This window comes from Pleurodeles waltl, chromosome 2_2, assembly GCF_031143425.1.
Source record: "Pleurodeles waltl isolate 20211129_DDA chromosome 2_2, aPleWal1.hap1.20221129, whole genome shotgun sequence".
NCBI classification, from domain to species: domain Eukaryota; kingdom Metazoa; phylum Chordata; class Amphibia; order Caudata; family Salamandridae; genus Pleurodeles; species Pleurodeles waltl.
Window position 1 is genome coordinate 832,704,753 of NC_090439.1, and position 26,655 is coordinate 832,731,407.

Here is a 26,655-nt window from a genome sequence, read left to right on the forward strand (position 1 = left end):
TGTCTCTAATCTAAGACTATTCTGTATGAATGGTGCGGTTTATCAATGGGAAACAAAGGGTTGTTTATGGGAGATACACATCATTCAATTACTCCCTGGTACTCAAGTTATGAGAGAATTTCCCTTACTGGTGCTTCAGCCTCATGTTCAAGGGGTTACTGTGGTTGTATTGGTGGAGTGGACCTTATTGGTGAAACATGATAAGGGGAATCTCTATCCCACCCCACATGGTTGTGGTACAGAGCTGGGGCTTGCGCCAATACCCAACCTCCAATCTGCGGCGTAAGCTTCTTTTACTGTGTCTGGAACAAGCACTGAGAAAGAAGGCAAAATGACATCGTGCCCTTGTGGAAGTGGATGGACAAATTCAGGTGGCAAATCATTTTCTGCCAACAGTATGTCGTAATTCAGTATTAATCTTCCCAAGATCGTCACTTTGGTGGTGTGCTCACTATCCCCCTACATTTGAATTCTTAATTTGTAAACCCTATAGGGTGGGGAGATGCGCCTGTCTGCAGTTTCGAGGAGGTCTGTTAGACATGGGGTCTTTGGTTGGCAGTCAGGTTAGCCCCTTTCCAAGCAAGGACCCTCTCTCTAGTCAGGGAAAGTCGCACACAATACAAATTATCCTGTGCCCACCCTCTGGTAGCTTGGCACAGAGCAATCAGGCTTAACTTAGAAGGTAATGTGTAAAGTAATTTGTACAATAAATCATGCAATAACACAGTATAAACACCACAAAAAAACATCACACAGGTTTAGAAAAATATAGAATATTTATCTGATTAAATGCAGGTCAAAACTATCCAGATTTGATAAGTACACGTTGAAATATCACTTTAGGAAATGATAGAGTCTTAAGTTCTTAAAAAGCAATAAGGGTCTCTTGCAAGCACAAAGTACCTGGTTTGCGTCTAAATTATCTGCAAGGGACCGCAGAGGAGGCGATGTGTGGAAAACGGGGAGGTGTGCATTAGTTTCTCTGGGCGCACACAGACGATGTGTCAATGTTTTTCCATGTAGCGAGGGCTTTGTGTTGATTTTACAGCACATAGGCTTGAATCCTCTTCGGGTTGCGGGGTATTTGGACGCCCCGGGGACAATGCAGAGAAATTCCAGGGTGTGTGGAAAGAAGTCACAGGAGCTGCGTCGATCCGGTGGGCAATGTGGGGACATTTCTACCGCACGGCGAGCGCTGCGTTGATTCTTCCTCGCAGGAAGTCGGGCTGCATCGTTCCGGCTCGGCAATGCGTCAATCCAGTGGGCCGTGTGTCGAAGTTCCAGGGAGCTGGGCTGCATTGTTCCGGTTCGGTGTGCAGTGATTTTCTCATCGTGATGCAGGCTGTGCGTCACTTTTCGCCACACAAGGAGTTCTTTGCAGAGATGAAGTCTTTTTGGCCCTGAGACTTCAAGGCACAGGAGGCAAGCTCAATCCAAGCCCTTGGTGAGCACTTCTAAGCAGAGCCAGAGGGCAGCAAGGCAGCAGGGCAACAGCAAGACAGCAGTCCTTTGCAGAAAAGCAGTTAGGCAAGTCCTGTTGGCAGCCAGGCAGTTCCTCTTGGCAGGCTGTAGGTTCTGTTGCAGAGTTTCTTTCCCAGGAAGTGTCTTGTCAAGAAGTGTCTTGTCAAGCAGAAGTGTCGGAGTTGTTAGGGTCAGAGGCCCTGTTTAAATACCCAAATATGCCTTTGAAGTGGGGGAGACTTCAAAGAGTGGCTTAGAAGTGCGCAAGGTCCCCTTTCAGTTCCATCCTGTCTGCCAGGGTTCCAGTAGGGGGTTTGGCAGTCCATTGTGTGAGGGCAAGCCACTGTCCTTTGACAAATAAGTGTCAGGCCCTCTATCCTCCCAGCCCAGGAAAACCCATTCAGTATGGGTTGTCTGAGTGAAATGCACAAGGGAGCTGTCAACTAACCCAGCCAGACGTGGATTGGAAACAAGCTGTAAGGCACAGAAGCATTTGAGTGTAGAGAAATGCTCACTTTCTAAAAGTGGCATTTCTAGAATAGCAATATTAAATCCAACTTCATCAATAAGCAGGATTTTCTATTACCATTCTAGCCATACTCAATATGAACTGGATACTCCTTTCAGATCAGAATCTACCACTCAAACAGTATATGAGGGTAGCCCTTATGCTATCCTATAAAAGGAACAGGCCTCACAGCAGTGTAAAAACGAATTTAGGAGTTTAACACTACAAGGACACAGAACATACAAGTTCATGTCCTGCCTTTTACCTACATAGCACCCTGCCCTATGGGCTACCTAGGGCCTACCTTAGGGGTGACATATGTAGAAAAAGAGGAGTTTAAGGCTTGGCAATTACTTTTAAATGCCAAGACGAAGTGGCAGTAAGACTGCACACACAGGCCCTGCAATGGCAGGCCTGAAACATGGTTAGAGGGCTACTTATGTGGGTGGCACGACCAGTGCTGCAGCCCACTAGTAGAATTTAATTTACAGGCCCTGGGCACATGTAGTGCACTTGACTAGGGACTTACAAGTAAATTAAATAAGCCAATTGGGAATCAGCCAATGTCACCATGTTTTAAGGAGAGTGCATATGCACCTTAGCACTGATTAGCAGTGGTAAAGTGTGCAGAGTCCTAAAGCCAACAAAAATGAGGTCAGAAAAAGAGCAGGAGGAAGGCAAGAAGTTTGGGAGTGACCATGCAGAAAGGTCATTTCTAAGAAAGTCATTAAATGGTGTCACATCCAGAAGTTCTAAAAGATTCTGCCAAACTATTGTGACCTCCGCTGCGCTGTCGAGCAGTTACTGCCCACTCCCTTTTCTTCAGTAATGTTCTCAATATGTGTGGCATGTTTAGCCAAAATTACCACAACCTTCTTCTTTTTGAAGTGGGTTTTTTGTTGTGGAAACTCCATTTCCTTTTTAGCGAAATCTCTGATAAGCATTGTGACTCCATTCCCGTTTTGGTTATCTGACTACCCTCCTCTCTTACTGTGTTTGTTGGGTGAGTCCCAAAAAGGAACGAGACGGGCAAGTAATAGTATGCTGATATCTGTCAGGAGTCTATTTCTAACATATAACTTTTTGCTTCTTTCGCCAAACAAAAAGATTCTCAGCTTAGCTTTTGCTTATTTTTATTATTTTTCTGTTTATCCCAGTGTTTTTTAGAACCCTCTTGTGCTTGTTTGGTATTATCCTTATCGGGTTTACCCTGTAACTGTGGCTTATCTGGTCTCCCGACCTATACTAGCATAAGATTTGGAAATAATTTTAGGCAGCTTATGTTCCTGTTCAAGTTGAGTAACGTCCCGGAGCCACTGGCATACTGCAAATGCTACTGCCTCCCCTTTAAGATTACTTAATATAATTGAGGACACTGTGGCAAAATTGCCCATTAACTGCATCCCCAAATCCAGGGCTGAGCATGCCCCATATTCATCTTGAATTAGCTTTAACACTTCTGGAAGATTCACAAGTGTTCGTATAACGTGCATGATTGTGTAAATTGTAGCAAATACTGCATCCCAAGTGGCACAGTTGTCTACTGAGGGAACCATCCCAAAAGGCAAGCACATTGTGAGATTTCTATATTTGTTTTGGAGTCTCGTACGAGGAAACATTGCTTTCAGGGCGTTTTTTTGTGCTAACCAAAATGGAATTTCTTCACGTTTTGTGGGGACCTTACCCATTATTGAATGCACAGACATGGGGTTTATTCCAGTTGTCGCCAAGTGCAGTGCTGCTGAAGCAGCCCTTGCTAGGAAGGTGTTTAAAGTCTGCATTACGACTTGTATTAATTGTTGGAAATTGAGTTTCTGGTTGGCTAAGGTATGCACCTAAGCCTTGCAGAAACTACCACTCTAGTCAGGGTAAGGGAGCTACACACCCAAGATAAACCCTGCTCATCCCTTTGGTATCTTGGCCAGAGCAGTCAGGCTTATCCCATAGCTACTGTGGAATGCATTTGCACGACACACACACCTGTGACCCAATAAATACACCACAAAAGAGACTCCACACAGTATGTAAAAATATAGCATATATTAATCATAAGTCATAGACCACAAACAAATAAAACAATTATCACCTTGCCAGTTAGGCCACTGTAAAACATCACGATGAGCGCAGCTACAGCAAACATTTCCACACTGCACGTCCTGAAAAACACCATTAAAACTGCACCCACTCTGCAGTCCCAGAAGTAGTACTCTTTATCCTGACCAGTATATGGCCTACAACGACATACGTCCCTCTCAGAATTCAAAATGCAGCATGTAATGCATAAGTCAAGGAAACCACCCAATACCACCCCACCACTGTGGTCAACACATAGATACTGCACACCTGCACATACACTATATGTCATGCAGTGAACTGTTCACCCAAAATATAGGTTATGGGGTCATCTGCCAAAGCAACATTGACTATGGTACTGAGGGGCTCAGCCAAGACGGATCCTTCATCAAGGATTCCCTCCAGTCCTGCCCATGGAGCCGTACATGCTGCTCCAAAGGTTTGTCTCACCAGGAGGGGAGAGGTCCCACACACTCCTCACCTGGCTCCCCCACCTGTAGAATAGCAAGAGGCAGCCACCTGTGTCCGCGCGGTGCAGCTGTCGACCTCTGCCATCTCTCAGCCAGCTGCCTTAAACAAGAAAGCACGTCCAGAGCCCTCCAGGGCCTCTCGGATCACTGCTAGTGATGACACACTGTAGAATGTAGGGTGGACAGAGGACGCCCTCTGTTAGAAATGGGGTCTTTGGTTGACAATCAGGTTACCCCCTGTTTAAGCAAGGACCCTCACTCTAGTCAGGGTAAAAGAGAATCACACTCCGCTAACCCCTGCTTACCCTCTTGGTAGCTTGGCAGAGCAGTAGGCTTAACTTCAGTGTTAGGTGTAAAGTATTTGTACCAACACACACAGTAACTTAATGAAATCACTACAAAATGACAACACCAGTTTAGTGCATTAGGAAATATTTATCTAAACAAAACAAGACCAAAATGACAGAAATCCGACATACACGAGTCCATTTATGAATTTTTAAAGATTAAACCCAAAAATAGCACTTAGAAACACAAAATGCTTCAATGAGGTGTTAACACGCCGTCGTTACGGGGTCGTTCCCAACAACCCGACACGGAGTCGCGTAGACCCCCAAGTACAGTACCTTTGGTGAAGAGTGAAAACAAGTCGATGCGCAAAGTCGGGGATTGCGGCGTCTGAGCGAAATGTTGAATCCGCGCACTGCGAGTGGCGTCGGGCATGATGTGGTGTGGCAACTTCCACGGAGTCACGGACTTCAGTAGGGCTGCAGCGGCGTCGGGCCTGCGAAGGTCGTCACGTTCCAGAGAAGATCACGGAGTCGGTTGCAGGCGGCGTCACCGGATTCAGCAGCGGCGACGGTCCGAAGTCATCGGAAGTCGATTTCCTTGGATTTCCACCAGCTTTCCTTTCAAGGACCCAGGGACTGGATAGGGCACCACTTGACAAAGCAGGAGTCTCTCCAGAGACTCCAGGTGCTGGCAGAGTGAAGTCTCAGGGACAGCAAAGACTTCTAACAACAGGCGCCAAGCTCTAAATCAAGCCCTTGGAGATTTCTTCACAAGATGAAAGGCACACAAAGTCAGTATTTTCCCTCTTGCTGTGGCAGAAGCAGCAACTGCAAGACAGCTCCACAAAGCACAGTCACAGGCAGGGCAGCACTTCTCCTCAGCTCTTCTCCAGGCAGAGGTTCCTCTTGATGTCCAGAAGTGATCTAAAGTCTGTGGTTTTGGGTGCCCTTCTTAACCAATTTACCAAAGTAAAGTCTCTTTTGAATGTGAAATCCTGCCAGGGGGTCGGAGACTGTATTATTTGAGGACAGGCACAGCCCTTTCAAGTGTAAGTGACCACTCCTCCTCTCCCTCCTAGAACAGATGGCTCATCAGGAAATGCAGACTACACCCCAGATCCTTTTCTGTCACTGTCTAGTGTGAGGTGCAACCAGCCCGAATGTCAAACTGACCCAGACAGGAAATTCACAAACAGGCAGAGTCACAGAAATGGTATAAGCAAGAAAATGCTCACTTTCTAAAAGTGGCATTTTCAAACACACAATCTTAAAATCAACTTTACTAAAATATGTATTTTAAAATTGTGAGCTCAGAGACACCAAACTCCATATGTCCATCCGCTCCCAAAGTGAATCTACACTTTAATCAGATTTAAAGGTAGCCCCCATGTTAACCTATGAGAGGGACATGCCTTGCAACAGTGAAAAACGAATTTAGCAATATTTCACTGTCAGGACATATAAAACACATTACTATATGTCCTACCTTAACCATACACTGCACCCTGCCCTTGGAGCTAGCTAAGGGGTGCCTTACATGTAAGAAAAGGGAAGGTTTAGGCCTGGCATTTGGGTACACTTGCCAAGTTGAATTTACAGTTAAAACTGCACAGACACTGCAGTGGCAGGTCTGAGACATGATTACAGAGCTACTTATGTGGGTGGCACAACCAGTGCTGCAGGCCCACTAGTAGCATTTGATTTACAGGCCTTGGCACCTCCAGTGCACTTTACTAGGGACTTACTAGTACATCAAATTTGCCAATCATGGATAAACCAATCAACAATACAATTTACACAGAGAGCATATGCACTTTAGCACTGGTTAGCAGTGGTAAAGTGCTCAGAGTTAAAAAACCAACAGCAACAGGTCAGAAAAAGTAGGAGGCAGGAGGCAAAACGATTGGGGATGACCCTGCATTAGCAAAAATGTCCAACAGAACCCCGTACCAGCCTAAAGCCAAGGGAGAACAATTAATACCTTGATTTACTTCCCTGACTGGGGTGATAGAACAAGGACCCAGGCCCACAACAGCAGGGGCATGTTCCAGTTCTACCATGTTGTCTTCTGGGGGAGCCACTCCTAGTTGGGGGGTGCAGGACCCCAGAAGGGAGGGCAGGTGGAGGGAAGCCTCACCCCTGGCTCTGGTCCGACCTGAAGGTACAGACCCCAGGTTGGAGGACCAGTTGAGCGTTAACAGCCCTGCACTGGTGGAAGAATTGTGCAGGACTGCTTCTACAAGCACCCTGACAATTTTTGACAATTTTTGACACTTGGGGTGCCACTCCTGGAGGGAGGGTACAGAGCCCTAGAGGGGAGGACCAGGGTCAGGTTGTCATCCCGGACCTGCTGGGAGGGAGTGTGGTCAGAGGGTGCCAGGCACCTGGGGCTACTGCCCCCCAGTCTCCACAGTGGTTGGAGAGGCCTGAGGTCGGGCTCTCATCCCTGACAGTTGTCAGGGATCACTGTGGCTTGCTGTCCTTGTGGACAGAGTTGCCCCGGGGGTAGGGGGAGGGAATGAGAGTCACACCCGGGGTGGAGTGGACAACACCACTGTGTTGGCCCTGGTGGTACTATCTGCCCATTGGGATACATCTGTGAGCAAAGTAAAGTTAGGTGCTGCACAGATGGTATCTGCAGATGTGGAGAAGGGTTCCTCATGGGTTAGCTTAGTGGGCCCTGAGAGTATGGACAGAGGTATCCGACTGGAGTCAGGAAGGCGCAGAACTGGAAGAGACAGATCATAGCAAGTTTAAAGGAGAAAGCACAAGAACTTTTGCACTGATCAGCGGCCAAAGTGCCCAGAGTCCTAAAGTCAACAAAAGAGGGTCAGAAAAAGAGGAGGAGGAAGGCAAAAGGTTTGAGGATAACCATGCAAAAAGGGCCAGGTCCGACACATAGCTACTAAATTATTGTATAAACAGCGTATATCCGGTACTGGCATATTTGCTACATTTGAATGTGGTGTATATGTGGCTAATAGTAGCCATGTAGGTCCTTCATTTCTTAGGGGACCTAGTCTAACATTTTTTATAATGTATGGTAGGGCACCTTTAAACCAATTTTGGTGCTCTTGATAAGAGAGAGGTATTTCTACATATGTGCAAGCTCTGTATTGTGCAGGTGCGTTTGCTATTGTGCAATTGTGGAAAAAGTGTGTTTCCATCTGCTGCTGGAAAAGTGACCCAGGAATAGAAGATTTCCGTTCTGTACACATCGTCTGCCTCTGCCACAAATGTAACATCCCCACCTCATCAGTGAGTCCATGACCTAATAGATGTTGTGAGAGGGGTTGTCTAATTTTTACTGGAATTGCTACCCATTGATGCTCCGCCATATTTTAGAATATGTTCAGAATAGAATTTGAGAGTAGTTCGGACATAAAAACACCAAGTTGGGGAGTCCTTTAAAAGTTCAAGCTTAAACAACTTTCAGCCTAAGATAGGGACTACCTATGTGGCTGAGGAGGATATTTCCCTAATACTACAGACGTCTCTTTATAGGGTAATTAGGGTGCCTTTAACATGTGAGAGATAGAGACACACTGGACAGGCGTTAAATTAGTGCCTGACCAACATTGGTGGCACCATCTCATAGGACTCTTACCATGGGGTAAGACTGCTGAGTTTAGGACGGCAGCACCACCTCATGTGGGTGACTGAGTAAGTCCCACACTAACCGGAAGACTGTTAGCCTGATCTTGTCGGCTAGCTAGCAGCACCTCACCCAAACCTTGAAAGTAAAGGTGATTTGTGGTAGTCTAAAAACATGACACACTGACTCCTCAGGGAAGTTGTGGTGGATTAGATCATTCCCCTTTCTCTCAGTCGCACAAAGTCTCATATATGCGAAGGCAGACAAAGACGTATATGATAAGTTACAATACATTTACTGAAGAAACTTCATTCTATGATAAAAGGCTTGAGCTGCAATTATTAGGAAGATGAAAACATTGATGATTGTGACCATTAGCGTGAAACATATAAACAGTGCCAACATCCTGGCAAAAATAAACCAAAGAATTCAAACCTACACCCGATCATCTAACATGAGATCACAGCAGTGCTAGATAGCCCTTCTGCCTGTACTAGTCTATGGAAGGAGCCCCCGACCCCATACCTGAAAAGAAGGCAAGGGTCTGCCTGTTCTGCTGGCAGCCCTCCCGGTTGCCTGGAAAGACAAGGCCAAGATCAGCGAGGCTATCAACAAAGTGGCACACAGCATAAGATGGCTGGCTGGAATGTCCCCTCAACCCTTCTTTGGCCTGTGTAGTATTTATATAACAAAACGTGTTGTGTTCTAAGAACAGGCCTGACGTAATCATATGCCTATGGTTAGAAGGCTGACTCCGTAACTCTTGGATCAGCATGTGAAAGCCTTAAGCAGGGAACAGAGTGAAATGCGTGCAAGCGACAGATAAACGTGGAACACAAACAAGCATATTTTCAAAGAAAAGTAGCTGATACAATATAAAACAACAAGTTGAAAGCGAGCTGTACTAAAATGTAATAAATGTAACAAAAGTGAATAAAATGTGTTTGCCTCTTAAAGGCACAGACTATGGGCCTAAGAGCTAAAATAGAAGTGCCCAATCTAGACGGTAAAAGGAACCCATGACACTAGATGCTAGGGTCTACAAAGGAGCCCTGTATACATGCCCTCTGGTCAGCGGTCAACATTGCTGCATCCTGCAGTTGAGGCTTGAGTCTATACGAATTTCTTGTCAGCGATTCACATGCCAGAAGAGGGAGCAAGCCAAACACATACTTAGATCCTTGCTGTCCACCCAAGAAAGGCTGAGCAACCCTGCTGTCATGACAAACACCACTTGGTGACTGCTGAGTAAACTGAGCACAGAAACTAGCAAAAAATTGTAATCTGCACCTGTGCCTTAATACCTATCCAGAAAGGACTCAAACCCAGAATAGGGCAAACCTACACAGACTACTTACGCAGGGGGGATACCCAGGAGGAGGGAAGTGAGGAGGACCCAAGAAAACAGGCACAGCTGCCACAATGCCAGTGGAGAACTGTACCTGTAGCCTGGTCTGTGAAGTATTGAGTTTTCTGTGTATGTTTCTTTATCAAAATAAAGCATTGGGTTGGACAATCCATAATTTCACTGCTGGGTGATTGTCAAATTGTAAGATTGGGCAAACACATACTACCTCCTTGTGTATGTCTTTGCTCACCATTGCTACCATTGAGAGTTAAGTGTTCAAGCAGCTATACTTGGCTTGGTTTAGCAAATCCAAAGTAGGACAAACCCCAGGATATCGGAGGCAAATGACCCCAGACACCACAGACGGGGACAAGTGCCTTGGGGCCCCCCAAACTGGGTCTGACAGGGTACTTGAGGGAAAAGAGACAAAGTGCACAGGAAATTCTCCATAAATATTAAAAAGGCCTTAGGTATCTAGGCTGATACTTAAAGGTTATTAACATACCTAAGAACATATTACCCACCTCCACCTCTCCAGCCCACTTTTGGCCGCATCTATAATTATGAAACCTTCATCCTTTAAAAATGATATCAAACAAAAAGAAAGAACAACTGTAAAAGGGTCAGTTCACACTGTGTTAAAAATGTCCCATAAACAAATGCATAAATATCTAATCATAAGTTAAGTTCAAAATACAAACCCAGTTGACTTCAGTGGGTAAATTCAGTGGACAGCTGCATGGAAATTCAGCATTAAAATTCACAGTAAATGTTGAGGTTGCTGGAAAAAAATATATACGTGTTTAGCTTTATCATGCCCCATGCAAACAAAATATATTATATATACTTACACCTGCAGATAGACCAAAAAAGCCTATAGATCTTCAAGTATACACAGTCTAAAACGAATATACCTGTGCATACAGAGCAACAGATAAATATGCACGCAGATACAGAAAACTCATGCATCACTTTCCATAGACAAAACACAGAGTCCCTAATTCAGTTACAGACAAATACACTCTGGCAAGCATACACATAGTTGAGTTGAATATATGCATGGGAAACAGATAATTTGTAAAGTTGGACAATCTGCTTGAAATGGTAAGGCAGACAGCAAATCTATCTGCTCTCTCCTTCACCTGGGCCACACTCAATCCTGCCCACAGATGCAGTGACGTGACAGGAGCAACAGAGGCCGGAACGGTTGAAGATAGGTTTTCAGCTTTTCAACTTACCGCTTGTCGATTTCAGTTGATTTTACGAATCCTGTTTTTGGGCACCTGAATGAGTCTATAGCTTCACAAGAATGACAAGGCCGACGGGAGCCCCCTTGCAAGTCCTATAAGCCAATGCAAAAAGTATTTGAGTGTATGGCCCCTTTGTGACTCACCAGAGAACAAAGACAGGGATTCCCGCTCTCTTGCTTGCCCTATTGGTAGAACAATTGGCCATGTCCATATGATAAAATCAAGATATCGTGGCTATCCCTTTTGGAAGCAGAGAGCATAAACTTAACCTGTTCGCAGAAGAAATACTTTTTACACTTACTAACTCTTGGAACTCCCTTGCTGACCTGACGCAGCCCCTTGATCTCTCTGAAAAGGTATCCGGTTTTAAGATTAACAAAAACAAGTCACAAGTACTCACCCTCACTGTGAACTCACAAGACCCACTGCATCTAAAGGCACAGGCACCATTTCAAAGTAGGCCTCCAGACTGGCACTCACTTAGAGCATTGGTTCCCAACCTTTTGACGTCTTTGGACCTCCACCCCATCATTACTGGAACCCAGGGACCCCCCACTGAAACATTATTGGCATCCCGGAAGACCCCCCTATTGATACATACCTGGATGTTGGGGGCCCCCATCTAAACATTGTCGATAATTTGAAACGCAAAACAATATACAAATAATACAGATACAAGCATTCAGCAAACACATACACAAATGATAACACATTTGATTTAATTTGCAAACAAATATAAATTAAAAAAGTAAAATTGAGTTCCAATAGGAAGGTCGGTGCTTTTCTAAATTCAATTGAAGCCCCACATCGTCCATACTATATTTTGTTTGATGCTAATTTAAATTATACTGTCCAATTTCAAATTCCATGATATTTACAGTACTTTTTTAAATGTTTGTACATGTAGCCACTTTATTTATATACACTTTATGAATCTGTTAATATTAATTAATTTTATAAACAGTCACGGACCCCCAGAGGAGGCTTTGCAGACACCAAGGTGGCCCCGGACCACAGGTTGGGAACAACTGGATTACAGGGCTGGTCCTAACTAACCTGGGCCGCGCCTGGTGCAAAGAAATAGTAAACGATCTCCAAAGATGGAGACCACTAATCCTGTCAAGGCTGGGTAGGAATAATATTAAAATGAATACTCTACCCTGACCAGTGTACCTATTCCAGGCTCTCCCCACACCTACCTCCATGACAGAGATTAAGAAGATAAAATCTAACCTTTGAAGATTTGTGTGGAATAGGAAACAGCCCCGGGTCTCGAACAAGCTCTTCATGCTCCCTTAGGGAAAGGGTGGGGACGTGGTCTGGTATGACCAAATCTTCTAGCATATTACTGAACGGCTCACTTGATATTTATCTTGGAATTGACGCAGAGGGAAAGAAAACAACATTGGTTCCATATAGACAGGGCAGCAGCATGCTGCCCACTATAGGTCTTAGCATGGCTCCTGCTGTGTAGCCATTTTAAGTATAGCTCCATGCACGTTAGTTTAACATACTAGGCCACTGTGCACTTTGCCCTAGATATATTTTATTCAGCTTCACACTGTTATTTTACAATAATCAGTTTTTATGGTATTGTTTTAATTTCTATCACACTGTTTAGCTTAATTCAGCACTGTGTTCTCAAATAATGCATTCTTGATTGCCCTGTGCTTTAGTCAAGGCTACAGTCTGGTACATTGCCAGTAAACGTGGTAGAAGTTTAGTCTCCAGCATTCGTAGGAAATACAAACCCTTACGTAGGGACATTTTCTTAGAACATCTGCGTGTTAGTTATAAAAACACTTTCTAGTTCTAGTACACGTCAAGAGGGAGATTCCAGCCAGGGAACCACAACTGTATGCTGACTGCCCCATTGCAGATGCTGATGCAGATTACAGGCCTTTGCTCACGTATGAGGGTTGATGTCCTCCCGGGGGAACCTGAAAGGCAGGCTTAGAGCTTAACATGCTGTGCTCTAAATATAACTTAGAGAGAAAAATAATCTAGCGACACTATGATAGCCTTATTCTTGTGCTTCACTCTCGTCACTACTATTTTAATATTACTGTGTTGTGTAATTCTGGTTATTGCAGCTCATACTTTGCTATCCAAAATGCAGTTGTTTTATTAATCCAATCTTTAAAACTTACACTGCCTTTCTTGTCATTTATATATGAGACTGTACTGTGTATGAAAGAACCGGTTGTGACCTGAGTGACCACGACTTTCCTGAGAATTACAGAAATGTCATGCGCTCGACTGCCCAATCATCTCTACCATTTGGGAGAGATGAGGCACTGCTAGTTAACCGGAGCAAAGCCCGGATTTGGAGTAGCAAGTGTCATCCACCGGGGGTCAGACTCAGTCCCCCATATTGTGGACGATCTTGCTGCTCAACATCCAGTAGTCTCATTGAGATAATGAGAGCCTATGCAACACTCCCATCCATGCAACGCCTCGAAAAATGCATGTGCAGTTACACCTACAAAAACTGTACTAGACATATGGGACTTCCTGGTTGTAAAAAAAAAAAAAAAAGGCCTTCAAACATTTCCATCCCCTAGCACGTCGATCATTAAAACCACCCCTCCTTCAGCCCAGCTTATCACCCTTGTGGACTGGGCGGACTGGGCAGACTGCAACTGCCGCACACTGAAAGACAGTACAAAACAGAATAGTAGATCCTATAATACCTCAGACTACAATACTGCCAACTACGACACTGGGCGCTACACCGCAGCAATCCTCAGGGCGATACACATAAACTGCCTCTTGATATGCACATCCTGAGGCACGAAAGAGCTAGTTTCTCTAGGCCATACAGGGTTTGAGACCCATTACCACGCACCTTTATCAAACAAGCTGGGAATCAGATCGCCAAATGAAGACGGAGGCCAAGGAATGGGACAGACTACAGCAGGACATACCCAAAAAATGCTGTGTAGCATACCCCAGAAGGAATAAACTACAAAATATGTTCCAATGATACCGAACCTCAACCCGCTTACACAAAATGTTCCTGAAAACACCATCCACTCATTCTAACAAAGTGGTCATGACTCACCGAAAATTCCTCTCTAAGGTGGTTTTGGAGTTCCATGTCAACCAGACAATCTCATTACCAGCATTTTTTTCAGAATCCATCTACTCTGGCGGAGAAAACCCTCCATTTCCTGGATGTAAGGCAAGTTCTGAAATTCTATCTTGACAAAATATGTGACATCTGCAAGTCGGACCAACTATTCATTATTTATCAACTCTGGTCCCCTCTGTACAGACCTAGCCACCTCTAACCAATCCATTTTGCAATAGATAGTGTCATGTATTTTACTGTGCTATCAAAACACTCCCTGCTAGACCAAAAGCACACACTACTAGAGTGAAAGCAGCTCCTACTGCTTTGCTGTACAATATTCCTGTTCCAGAGATTTGCAAAGCAGCAACTTGGAAATCTGTTCATACATTCACTAAGCACTACTGCCTAGATTCTGAAGTAGAGCAGATGCTAAAGTAGGGCAGGCTTCCCTCAGAAATGTTTTAGCTTACATTTTTCTAGGTCATCCTCTGTCTCTTCCTCCGTACTCTGTAGGGATGGGCTTGCTATTCTATTCAGCGATTAGGACTATACATGGAAATCCCCTATGAGAGAAGGAACCGTTTCTTACCTGCATCTCCAGTTCTCTCATCAGGGAATTTCCATAAGAAGTCATAAGCAACACTCCCTCCTCCCTGGTAGAACAGAAAGAGGTGTCCATACAAACTACACAGGTATCACATGACCTTCAAAAAGAACTGACTCAATTGTCACCAACTGGGCATGTAGGGATACTGGTGGTCTCTGGGTTTTTAAAGGCACAGTCTCTATATTAGCTGTATAATGGCAGCCTATGAGTTTACTCTGTCCTACTCTCCATCAGAAAAAAAGGGTTTGTGAGGGAGATATATTCTGTTTACAAATTAATCTCAAATTATAATGTACTGACCCTTTTTTGACTTCATGAAACTTTGGCTAGGGTAGCCTATGTAAATAGGCTGCATTATGTGTCTCTTTAAGTGTCTTTGCAGGCCTTCCTGAAGAAAGGCGAAAATCTCCACTTAAGATATATTATAAAAAAGTGCTCCGGTGTCCTCGCAGGTGGGCGGGACTATTCAGTGCTTATGGCTATACATGAAAATCCCCTATAAAAATAATGATGATTTCCCTTTTGCCCACAGGAACTAGACTGAGGAAGTCCTACAGGAGGGTTTGTGGTGTGTGGAATGTATGAATTAATGTGTTTGTTTCAAGTACAGCATACACTGGTGTGCCCTGAATCGCAAGAATCATAAAACAAAACCAAGGAGGATTTTGGATAGGGCTCTAGAGATTTGGGACTTGATTTAGGTCTTGGTGGAGGGAAATACTCCTTCAGAAACGTGATGGATATCCGTTTTTCCTTATTACAATCCCATGATATCCTATGGTGATCGTAATAAGGCAGACGGGATATCCTTCATGTTTGTGACAGAGTTTTCCCTCCACCAAGACCTAAATCAGATCCTTGGTCTTAGTGAAAGGGGACTGACCAGTTGTGGCAAACCAATGGCTGAAACATATAAATAGAACATACAGGAGATGATAAATGTTCTCCTACAAGATCAGGTTTTGTTTTAGCCTTGCAAGAGGTTGGAAAATACACATATCTGAAGACATATTAGAGCAACCTTAGGCAAGTTTGGATATAGATCCTTCCCTTATAAATAACAGCTCCCTTGATCATCAAGGTTGAGCCTGCATGGATACCATAATTATATGAGAGAGGCCTCGATGAAACATGCCATTAAAAGAACTACAGTGGGTAAAAGGCATTTTAAAAACGAAAAGTGATGTCTGATGTAGATGTAAATAAGAAACATCTTCCGTTGGTGTACAATAAGAGGTCTACATGGCTTAGGTCTGCGCAGAGCGGCGAAGGGGGGGTCAAGGGTGAGTGACAGGACGAGTGGACTCAGATGGACAGTCCTTTACAAAGTAGGACATGAGGAGCCTCTGTTTTTCCCATTTGCCAGCTGGAGGGTGGGGGCGGGGGGGGCGGCAGAGGGAGTGCTGTAACAGTTGTCAATTTCAGTTTTCCAGTTGAGGAATTGCTCAGGGAGGTAGGAGGACATTCCATAGACTCAGCAGCACACAAAAGGCTTAAAATGGCATATAGGCAAGGACTTCACTAGAATGACCAGTACTCAAACTCTAGGTTGCTGTCAACCCTCAACACTAAAACTGGCTCCAACAATCCTCTTGCTGGGTCAAAGATAACCAACTTCAACGTAAGTGGACTGAATGCCACAGAAAAAAGGCTCAGGTAAGGGTCACTCCCCTTGAGGGATAGTTTTTTGGGGAAGATCGCCTGGAGAGTGGAAGCCCATGGCACCAGGGCTTGCTTTGTTGCTGGGGGAGCGACCCCTCAGGTGAGGGTGGATTTCAGTGGGGAATTCATTTTTTTGTATTCTGTGCCCCCTCAGAGGGTAGCCTGTTTTTAGGCCAATCTGCTCTCTGGGGAGGTTGGGGGGTCCACTAGACCACCAGGGCTTGTTTTGTTGTTTAGGAAGCGAACCTTTGGGCAAGGATCACTCCGCTTGAGCAATAAATATCTTTGTATTTCCCCTCAATGGCAGATCAACCATTTTTAGTCAGATCTGCCTTTGAGGGGCCAGAGGCCCATTAGAAGACCAGGGCATTTTTTTTAGCTTGGAGAGCAGCCCCTTGGACAAGAGTAGCTCCCCCGGGGTAATAATTATTTTTATATCTCCCTCTACCCCCCCCCCCCCCCCCACAAGAGGGCAGATTGGTAATATTTTAGACTGATCTGCCCTCTTGTGGGGGAAAGCCCACTAGAACATCAGGGCATTTTTTGATGTTGGGGGTGCAACTCCTTGGGCAAGGGACACTCCCCTTGGGGAATAATTATTTTTGTATTCACCCCCTTCCCGCCACCCGAGGGCAGATCAGTTTTTTTTCGGCTGATCTGCCGTCTAAGGTGGGGTGGGGTGGGGGGGGGGGGGTCAGAAATATACTAGACACCACAGATAGTGTGTAGAAGGGTCACTCCCCTTGGGGTCCTTTGTTTTGTTTGAAGATTGGCCCTTGTATCACCTGGGAATAAGGTAACGGATGTCAGGGGGATCTGCTTCTGAGGTGAGGTTTGCTTCCAGCTGGTGGTGTCTATTTTGTCATCATTTTCATTTGTGTTTTAATTTTTGTGTTTTTATATTGCACAGCTAATCATTATCTTTGTTGTTGTGGTGAATCCTGTGTGCAAGTGCAGCTTTGGCAGATCGGTAGCTTGAGGATTTTTGGTTGACAAGAAACTAATTTTGTAATCTTTTCATCTAGTGTGTATCCTTGGCCTGTTTGCATATATTTTTTTTACTGCTTTAATAATGTTTGAATCCTTAGCTTTTTGTATGATTGTCTTTATAAGTAACATACTGATTTGAGCATGTTCTATACTGCCTTTTTTGTTTTTTAACTTTCTTTGGTGCTTGCTGTGTCTGTGCAGAGTAGGTGCAATTGATTTCCAGTCTTGCGGTCTGTGGCTAGTGAATGGTACTGTTTTTCAGTATATGCCAGTAGTTTTGCTTTCTTTTTGATAAAGCTAAAGTTTTTTTATTACTTAATGTTAGAAACCGGATCTCTAGTTGGCAGAGGTATGCACCCTATCTAAATAGAGACCACAATCCTAGTCAGGGTAACTTAGTTGCACTCTCTAAATTAACCTGTGCTCACCATCTGGTAGCTTGACATGGTGCAGGCAGGCTTAACTTATTTCTGCAACAGCCACAGAGTAATACTACAAAAACACCACAAAAAAGAACTCCACACAAGTTTAGAAACATGAAGAATATTAATCTGAGTAAAACAAGACCAAAACAACAAAAATCCAACAAGTACAAGACAAGATATGAATTTTCAAAGATTAAATGAAAAATAGTGCTTAGAAGTCACTAGTGGTTAAAAGGTTACTTTAGGTCATGAGGGACCAGTGCAAATCCAAAGTTCAGTCCGACCACCATAGAGGGTAGGCCAGCTACAGAACCCACACAGGGTCTGCTGAAACAGTACCTTTGATGGAGCAAAGCATTAACGCTAAGGGCACCATGTATTAGTTCTGATTTTCGCAGTCGGATCCCGTGTCAGCGCTGAAGTTCACTGAAGTGAAAGAGATGTATTGTTGAGAAGCGTACAGCTTCTCCTTCGAGCTGCACAGGCTGTGAATTCGCTGTTGTTAAAGAGGGAGCGATGCACCGGAATTTCTCCTACACTGCATCGCTTTTTCCAGAAATCAGCTGTAGAACCCACTTCTGAGGCCCATGACGGGAGGGGCAACACAGGCAAGAGTAGGACTCACAGATGGCAGAGTACAGCAGCACCAGGAGAGTTGGAGGCAGTCTTTGATGTCCTAAGACTGCAGAAGAACAGGGGCAAGCCAGCAAGCTCCTGGAGTCACTGTGGTCAGCAAGATGGATCCAGACGTTGTTCGCAGCAGGGCAGAGGTAGGTAGGCAGCAACGCCGCTCAGCAACAGTTAGTCCAGGCAAAGTGGCAACCCTTACAGCCTAGCAGTCTTAACACCAGAAGAGTTCTTCCCACATCCAGTAGTGTACTGAGGTGCTACAGTCAAAGCCCCCGTACTTATACAAAAAAGTGTAAAAAAGTGTAAAAAAGTGCCTCATGTTGAAAGCTGCTTTGAAGTGGGGGTAAATTCAAAGCAGCTCATTGAAGTGCACAGGCCCCACATTCATCCCAGCCCTGACTCCAGACTATCAGTGGGGGTAATCAGCCCTTTGTGTGGGGACAGGCACTTCCCTATTGAAGTGTAAGTGTGAGCTCCCCTCTAGCCTTCCGGCCCAGGAACGCCTATCAGAATGCAGATGAGTTCTTTGCCATACCCACCTTTCCTCTATTAGTGGCTGTTGGGGGCTAATGCACAAAGTGTAGCTGTCACCTAGCCCAGACGTGCATCAGAGGCAGGCTGCAAGACACACAAAGCAGTAAGAGCCAAGAAACAACCACTTTCTAAAAGTGTCATTTCTAAAATAGTAATGGTAAATCTGACTTTATCAGTAAAGAAGATTTATGATTACCATTCCTATCTTATGGAACATGATAAAGCTACTCCGTTCTGATCAGGAATTACAGCATAAAAGTATATTAAGGAATTCCCAATGCTGGTCTCAGAGAGGAGTAGGCCTCACAAAGTGAAAAACGACTTTTGGAGATATTTACTACCAGGACAAGTAAAACTTAAAAGTACCTGTCCTGCCTTTTACTTACATAGCACCCTGCCCTATGGGCTACCTAGTACCTACCTTAGAAGTGACTTAGATGTAACAAAAGGGAGCTTAAGGCTTAGCAAGATGTTTTAAATGCCAAGTCGAAGTGGCAGTGAAAATGAACACACAGGCTCTGCAGTGGCATGCCTGTGACGTGTTTTTACCAGGCTACTTGAGTGGGTGGCACAACCAGTGCTGCAGGCGCTCTGGTAGCATTTAGTTTACAGGTCCTGGGTATCTGGTATACTACTTTACAAGGGACTTCTAAGTAAATTAAATATGTCAATGTTGTATACACCAATGTTAGTATGTCTAGGGAAGAAGCACATGCACTTTAGCACTGGTTATCAGTGGTCAGAGCCCTAAAGCCATCAAAAAGATACAGCAAAAATGAGAGTTAAACGGGCAAAAGGATTCGTGGAAGATGACCCCAAGGCTGCTAGGTCTAACAAGGGTCCCCCTAGCTGGAAGTGGGGACAGTTACTGAACCTCTAGGGAGTTCTCATCACTAAGGCAGAAACACTTAGATAGACCGTCAGCACTGGCGTGTGTTCCACGCTGAAGCCCACACACTGTAGGGAAATGGACCAACTCAACTATTCTGGATTTCCACCCCTCATGTGCATGAGCCATCTGAGGGGCCTGTGGTCAGTCTGAATCAGGAACTGAATGACAAACAGGTATGGCCTCACCATCTTAGGGCCCAACCCACAGCAAATGCTTCTCTTTCTATAGCACTCCACCTCTGTTCCCGGGGAAATAACCTCCTAGAAAAAAAGGCTACAGGTTGGTCCAGGCCTTCGTCATTGAGCTGTGATAAAACTGCCCCTATGCTATGCTTTGAGGCATCTGTTTGCACAATGAACTCCTTAGAGAAGTCAGGGGCCCTGAGCACAGGGTCTGTGCACATGGCTTGCTTCAGGGAGTCAAATGTTTTTGGCATGCCTCTGTCCAAATCACATTTCTGGGCTGCTTCTTCAAAGTCAGCTCTGGCAAGTGAGCAAAAATGGTGCCCTATCCCTTGACAAACATCCTGTAATACCCAGAAAGGCCCCAAAATGCTCTGACCTCAGCCTGGGCTCCCAGGCCATGATCGTCTCTATCTTGGCCTGGATAGGCTACACCTTACCCTGCCCACCGGGTGCCCCAAGTACACCACAGACCCCTGCCATATCTGTCAAATACAGTCCTTGATAGTCATACCTCCCTGATGCAGAGCCTGAAGCACATCCTGGAGGTGAAAAACATGGCTCTTCCAGGTGCTAATGAAGACAGCTATGTCATCCAGATATGCAGCTGAGAAGGCCTCTATACCAGCAAGTACCTGGTACACCAACCTCTGGAAGGTGGTAGGTGCATTTTTGAGACCAACAAGCATTACACAAAATAGGTAATGGCCCTCTGGAGTGAAGAACGCCGACCTCTCCTTGGCACTGTCTGTTAGGGCAATCTACCAGTACCCTGATGTGAGATCAAAGGTATTTAAGTACTGAGCAGCCCCTAACCAGTTGATCAGTTTATCAGCCCGGGGGATGGGATGAGCATCTGTCTTCGTCACAGAATTCAGCCCTCTGTGATCCACACAGAACCTCAGTTCAGGTGTGGTGCTAGGTGGGGCAGCTTTTGATACCAGAACCAAAGGACTGGGCCAGGGGCTACTGGAAGGTTTCATCACCCCCAACTCCAGCATTTTAGAGACTTCACTCTTAATGCTGCCCCTCACCTTATCTGACAACCTGTAAGGCATATTCTTGACAGGAAGGTTGTCCCCTGTGTCCACATCGTACAACTCACTTATCTTCGGTGACGATATATTTGGTAGAGACATTCGGTGACGGGAGTCGCAAGGTATGAATCTAGTCTTACGGGACATCCCTCGACGCATTCAAAATTCATCAAAAGTATATCGACAAAAGTGCTGCAGTTAGTCAAAAAATGACTAGGGGTAGCTCTATCCGTATCTACGCGTAGTCTGGGGCGGAAAGAAAATAAAGATTGGACATCAGCGCGCTGGAGTGGCACCTATCTAGTACCGCAACCTAATCATGGCAACCACGATGCCAACGATGCCGAAAAGTCAACGGACGCTCCCCAAAGGCGACCAGAGGTACTGCTCGAAGAAAAATCTCCACATGCATTCTAAAGCCTGGGGAAAATTCCAAGGTAAGGAATCTGAAACTAGAAGTCTCTATCAGACATGGATGTACAGGTGGGTAATCCCAGGAGTAAGGGAGAACAATGAGGCAAACTGTCCCAATACTTGACGAAAGTGAGAACTGGTTAGCAGTGGTAAAGTGGTCAGAGCCCTAAGGCCAACAAAAAGATACTGCAAAAAATATGAGGCAAACAGGTAAAAAGATTGGGAGAAGATCTCTCTAAGGCTGTCAGATCTAACACTTATTTTATACAGTGTTGCTTATCATGGGCTTATTTGTTGTGTTACTTTTATTAGCAAGCATCATAACTAACTGCAGATCGACCACTCAGCAGGTTGTTGGTTTGCTTTCCAAATATTCCCCTGACCATGCCTATATGTAAACAACATCAAAGAGGACAGTGCAGTGCCTTGCATAGTGGTGAACTTCTAGCTGTGAAATTTACAGACAGGTGAGCTATCCACGTGCTGACATCCATTCATCATGAAAGTACTTCACCTGTGACTGTTTGGGGTCAGGTTGCTGAAGTAGACAGACCTGTGTGCATTATCAACTACAAAAAGCACACGGCTAGTGTAGATAGAATACATCAACGATTGAAGCCTTACATTGTTGTTTTAAGGCAATCATTTGGTATAAGAAGCTGACTATACATTTGTGTCATTTGGCAACCTTAAATGTTCTTGTTGTATTCAAGGATTGTTCCACAGATTCAAAGATGACTTTTATTCAGTTTCAGCAGTCTGCCTTGTTGTAGTTAAGGAGGCAAGTGTTCCTAGAGGTGGAGTAGTGGAGGAAGTGGCTAGAATGAAAGATCGCTACTTCCCTGATTATATTCCACCCACACCTACTAAAAAAAACAAAAAAAAAAACACACCTTTCCATATGGAAGATTTAGATTGTTTGTCCAAAGAGGCGTGCAAAAAGTGAGTTGTGAATACTGACCAGAGTGTAATTCTAATCCTGGGATATGTGTGCCCACATGTTAGAAAGCCAACCCCATGCAACTGAAGTATTGGGTAAAACCGTGAGAGTAAAAGCGAACGGACTAGTCGGTATCATTTTATATTTTTAGTTCAGTTTCACAGTTGGCAGTAGTTTGATGTATTTAGTTAGACCTGCTGTGTTTGTAGTCATAGTTGGTTTTCATCTCTTAAAAATTAAATAGGTTTGTGTTTTTGTTTCTCCAAAAAAAAGTGATTGCAGTGGACTGGCGCTTGGCTTGCAGTGTGTGCGTACCAGCGCATGGCTGGCGGTGTGTGTGTGTGAACTGGTGCTTGGCTGGCAAGGTGTGGACTGGCGCATGGATGGCGGTGTGTGAGCTGGCACTTCGATGGGAGTGTGTGTAGTGATCTGCTGCTTGTCACTACATCCACACTGCCAATAAAACACCAGCTCAGACACTCCATCAGCTGCCAGGTGGTGTGATTGCTGTGTCAGTCCTGTGGGCAGATGCAAGTGATGGGCCCTGGAATGGTGCTGTTTGCTAATGTGAGAGTTGTAATGTGCTGGGCCTGCGGCTGGCAGTGTGAACAGTTTTTTGTGTCAAGCATGGAAGGTGTGTGAAAGGCCTGTAAAGCGGTTTGTTGCCTTGCTGTGGCTTTACAGCTCATGAGCTGTGAGTCACTGGTTTAGCGTTATGAACTTTCAATTGTTAACAGTGTATTTCATTTTTGGGTAATCTTGTTAATAAAATTTACGTTCTGATCTTGTCACTCACCCTCATGTTACATCTAATTAGTATGTGTGTATACCTGAGGAGTAGATGGTTGTGCTGTAGTATTTGTTTTTTGTCTTTCTCTGCCAGGATGTTCATTGTCTCTAGGGAAACTCTCCCTCTGCTGAGAGTCTCGAACTTGCTGCCACCCAGAGTTTTCACATATCTCCTGATAAAAATGGTACCTCAACTGTGTGATCGGGCCTAGTGCCCCCAAAAGTGAGGGGTTCAAGATGCAATGTGGAAACAACAACAAAAAGGGTAGCTGCGGTTTCTGGGCCTGGGTTCAGCAGCCACACAGGAAAGCCTACCAAACCCAGGCATTTCTGAAAACTAGATACCCTGGGGAGTACAGAGCGGTGTGCCTCTTGAGGATCCCATAATGTTTTCTTACCCAAAATGCCCTGCAAACCACACAATCTGACTGGCATTTCTGGGACATATTCTTTCTGAATAAGAAAGAATCCACAAAATTCAAACTGCCCAGCATTTACCCACAATCCAAACGCTGCCCCACATGTGTGGCTCGGCCTAGTGCCCGCGACAGAAGCAGATCAAACTAACATCAAAGGGAGTCCTCACAAAGGGACACTCATTGACTTGGGTTTGATCTGTTCCTGTCGAAGGGGCGAAGGGGGAAAGAATGTTTTATTGGGATAGGTGAGAGAATGCTGGAAGGAAGGAATTAGGTGGATTCCTGCTGAGTCCATAACTTTACATCACAAAAATGTACGGGAAATGTGTCTTTTCTGTCAAAGTTTGAGATCGCAAGAGCTTCTGGGTAGGAAAATCTGGCGAAAGACACACAAGTGACCCCATCCTGGATTCCCCCAGGTGTCTAGTTTTCAAAAATGTGCAGGACTGCTAGGTTTCCATGGGTGCTGGCTGAGCCAAGGAACAAAATCTTGAGCAAGGCACTGCAAAAAAGTTTTTAATGGAAAAAATGTGATGTGCCCATGTTGTATTTTGGTGCCTTTTGCTTCATGGCCACTAGCCATGCCCACACAAGTGAGGTACCATTTTTTTCGGGAAACTTGAAGGAATTGTAGTTGGTAGTAAACTAGTTAATCCCTGCAGATTCCATCATTTGCTTAACAAAAATGTGTTTTTCAGTGAAAGTTTGAAAGGGTTTCTGGGTAGAACAACTTGGTGGGAGACACACATCACCCTACTGTGGATTCTCCTAGGTGTTTAGTTTTCAAAAATGTACAGGTTGTCCTCGGTTTCCTAAGGTGCTGGCTGTGGTAGGACCCAAACTCCACAGCTAGGCACACTGCAAATAAAGAAAGAAAAAAAAGAAAACAGTTTTCAGTCAAAAATTTGATGTGCCAATGTTGCATTGTGTGTCCTTTCGTATCACGTACGTTAGGCCTACCCACACAAGTGTGGTACCATTTTTATCAGGAGCCTTAGGGGAATACCAACTAAGAGAACGTGTTATCCAAAAATTCAGAGATGTGCAAGTAACGACTGGTTCTGTACTCTATATCTTGTGCTCATTTCGGAAATACATAGATTTCCTTGATACCCATTTTTAACGCTTTATATTTTACAACATGAATTGCTTTGTACTTGGTACACAATGAAAAACATTGCAAGGTGCAGCTCCTTTATTGGCTCTGGGTAGCTTGAGTTCCTGGGAAATCCACAAACCCTATATATCCCCATAACCAGAAGAGTCCAGCAGCTGAAAGGTACATTGGTTTTGTAAATCAGCCATCATGACAATAAGTTACAAATGAAAATGTCACAAATGGCTGTTTTTTCATCATAATTGTCAATTTGTTTTTTATTTCAAAACGTAATTTCTTTGATAAAAAATTATAGGATTTAACCAAACGAACAATTGCTAAATTCAAAATGTTGTCCAGCTTTCAGAAATGTATAGCTTTCCAGGATCCACCATGGGTTTTCACAGCAAACTAGAAGGAAGCTGAAAGCACAAAAAATGGGAAAAATGGTCTATCTCCCAGTAAAATGCCAAACTGTGGTAGAAAATGTGGTTTTCCTACTCAAGTCAGTTCCTGGAAACTGGGAAGATGATGATTTTAGTACTGCAAACCTTTTGTTGTTGCCATCAATAGAAAAACACAGACACTTTCTTCTGTAGCACTTTTTCCCATTTAAAAAATAAAATAAAAATGCTGCTATATTTTTACTATTTTCTCAGTCCCCCTCCACCGGAATCCACAAACCGAGAGTGCCTTTAGAATCCCCAGGTTGTTGAAAAAAAAGATGCAAATTTGGAGTGGAAAGGCCATGTGGAAAAAGGTTATAGAGGATCTAAGTGCGAACTATCCCAAAAAGCCAAAAAAGAAAAAAAAGACTTAGCATTGGGGAGGGTGGGGTGGTCTAGCAGTGAAAGGGTTTTAAAAAAAAAAGGCAAAACATAAGCTATTCGTATAATAGTGATTCACATGTTACTAACTCCCCATACCCATATGCACTGAAACTGGAAAAATTAAGCCAGCTGCCCCTGACCAATGAAAAGAAACAAGACTGACAACGAAGACAACTAATGGTAAGTAACGGGTGGGCTCTAAGCCCTTTCTAGATTTATGTTTTTTTTAAAGAAAAAATAATTAGTTTCATGCAAAAGAACATGCACGGTCTCAAGCAAAACCTAACAATCACACAAGCTTCTCAAGGCCAGACCTTTTGGGTTTTCCAGTGTTCGTATGTGTTGCTGTTTGCCTAGTAGGATAAAAAAAAAAAAGGCATGGTAAAAAAAAAAAATGATTATGCTGTCTTGGCTATGTGATTAGTGGTGGTTCTTAATACAACATACTTAGGGGCATATTTATAGTTATTTTACCCCGAATTTGCGCGATTTAAAAAAAATGCAAATTCAGTGCAAAACTAACTCCACATTTATACTTTGGTGCTAGACCCGTCTTACACCAAATTTATGGAGTTCGTCATTTTTTGGACATGGAAACCTACATCGCGATAATGAGATGCAAGGTAGGCGTTCCCGTGCAAAAAATGACTATATGGCCTTAGCGCCATATTTATCCCCCTGTGATAAAATCAGGCACGGGGGAAGAGGGGTCAAATAATGATGCAAAGCTTGCTTTGCCCTATTATTAAACGCCTGCGTCAGAGCAGGCATTAGGGGACCTGTGGGCCTATTTCCCTGGTGGAACACCATGGAATAAGCGCACAGGTGTCCTCTCCTGGCCCCAGGGACACCCACACCAGAGGTACAGCGGAGAATGGGGGACTCCATCCCAGGTAAGTACAGGGAAGTTTTTTTTTTTTTTTTTTTAAAGTGCCTTGGGAGCCCAGAAATGGACCCCACTACATGGCACTGGGTGCAATGGCCATGCCCAGGAGACCCTAGTCCCCTGTGCTGGCCATTGGGGTGGTGGACATGACTCCTGTCTTTTATAAGACAGGAGTCATGTGGTAGGAATAGTTTTACGTTAGGAAATGACTCTAGGTGGGTTAGAGTAATTTTTTTTCACTCAACGTAATT

General features: G+C 44.4%; 1 protein-coding gene across 8 annotated transcripts in view; it reads right to left on the bottom strand.

The window, feature by feature from the left end:
• Positions 1-26,655, bottom strand: part of C2_2H8orf88 (chromosome 2_2 C8orf88 homolog) — a 443,912-nt gene that overhangs the window by 281,767 nt on the left and 135,490 nt on the right. For all 8 annotated transcript variants that reach the window (XM_069218970.1, XM_069218973.1, XM_069218974.1 and 5 more), the window contains one exon: positions 10,447-10,526. In XM_069218970.1, coding sequence (XP_069075071.1) covers positions 10,447-10,526 — 80 coding nt within the window. The remainder of the gene's footprint in view (positions 1-10,446; positions 10,527-26,655) is intronic.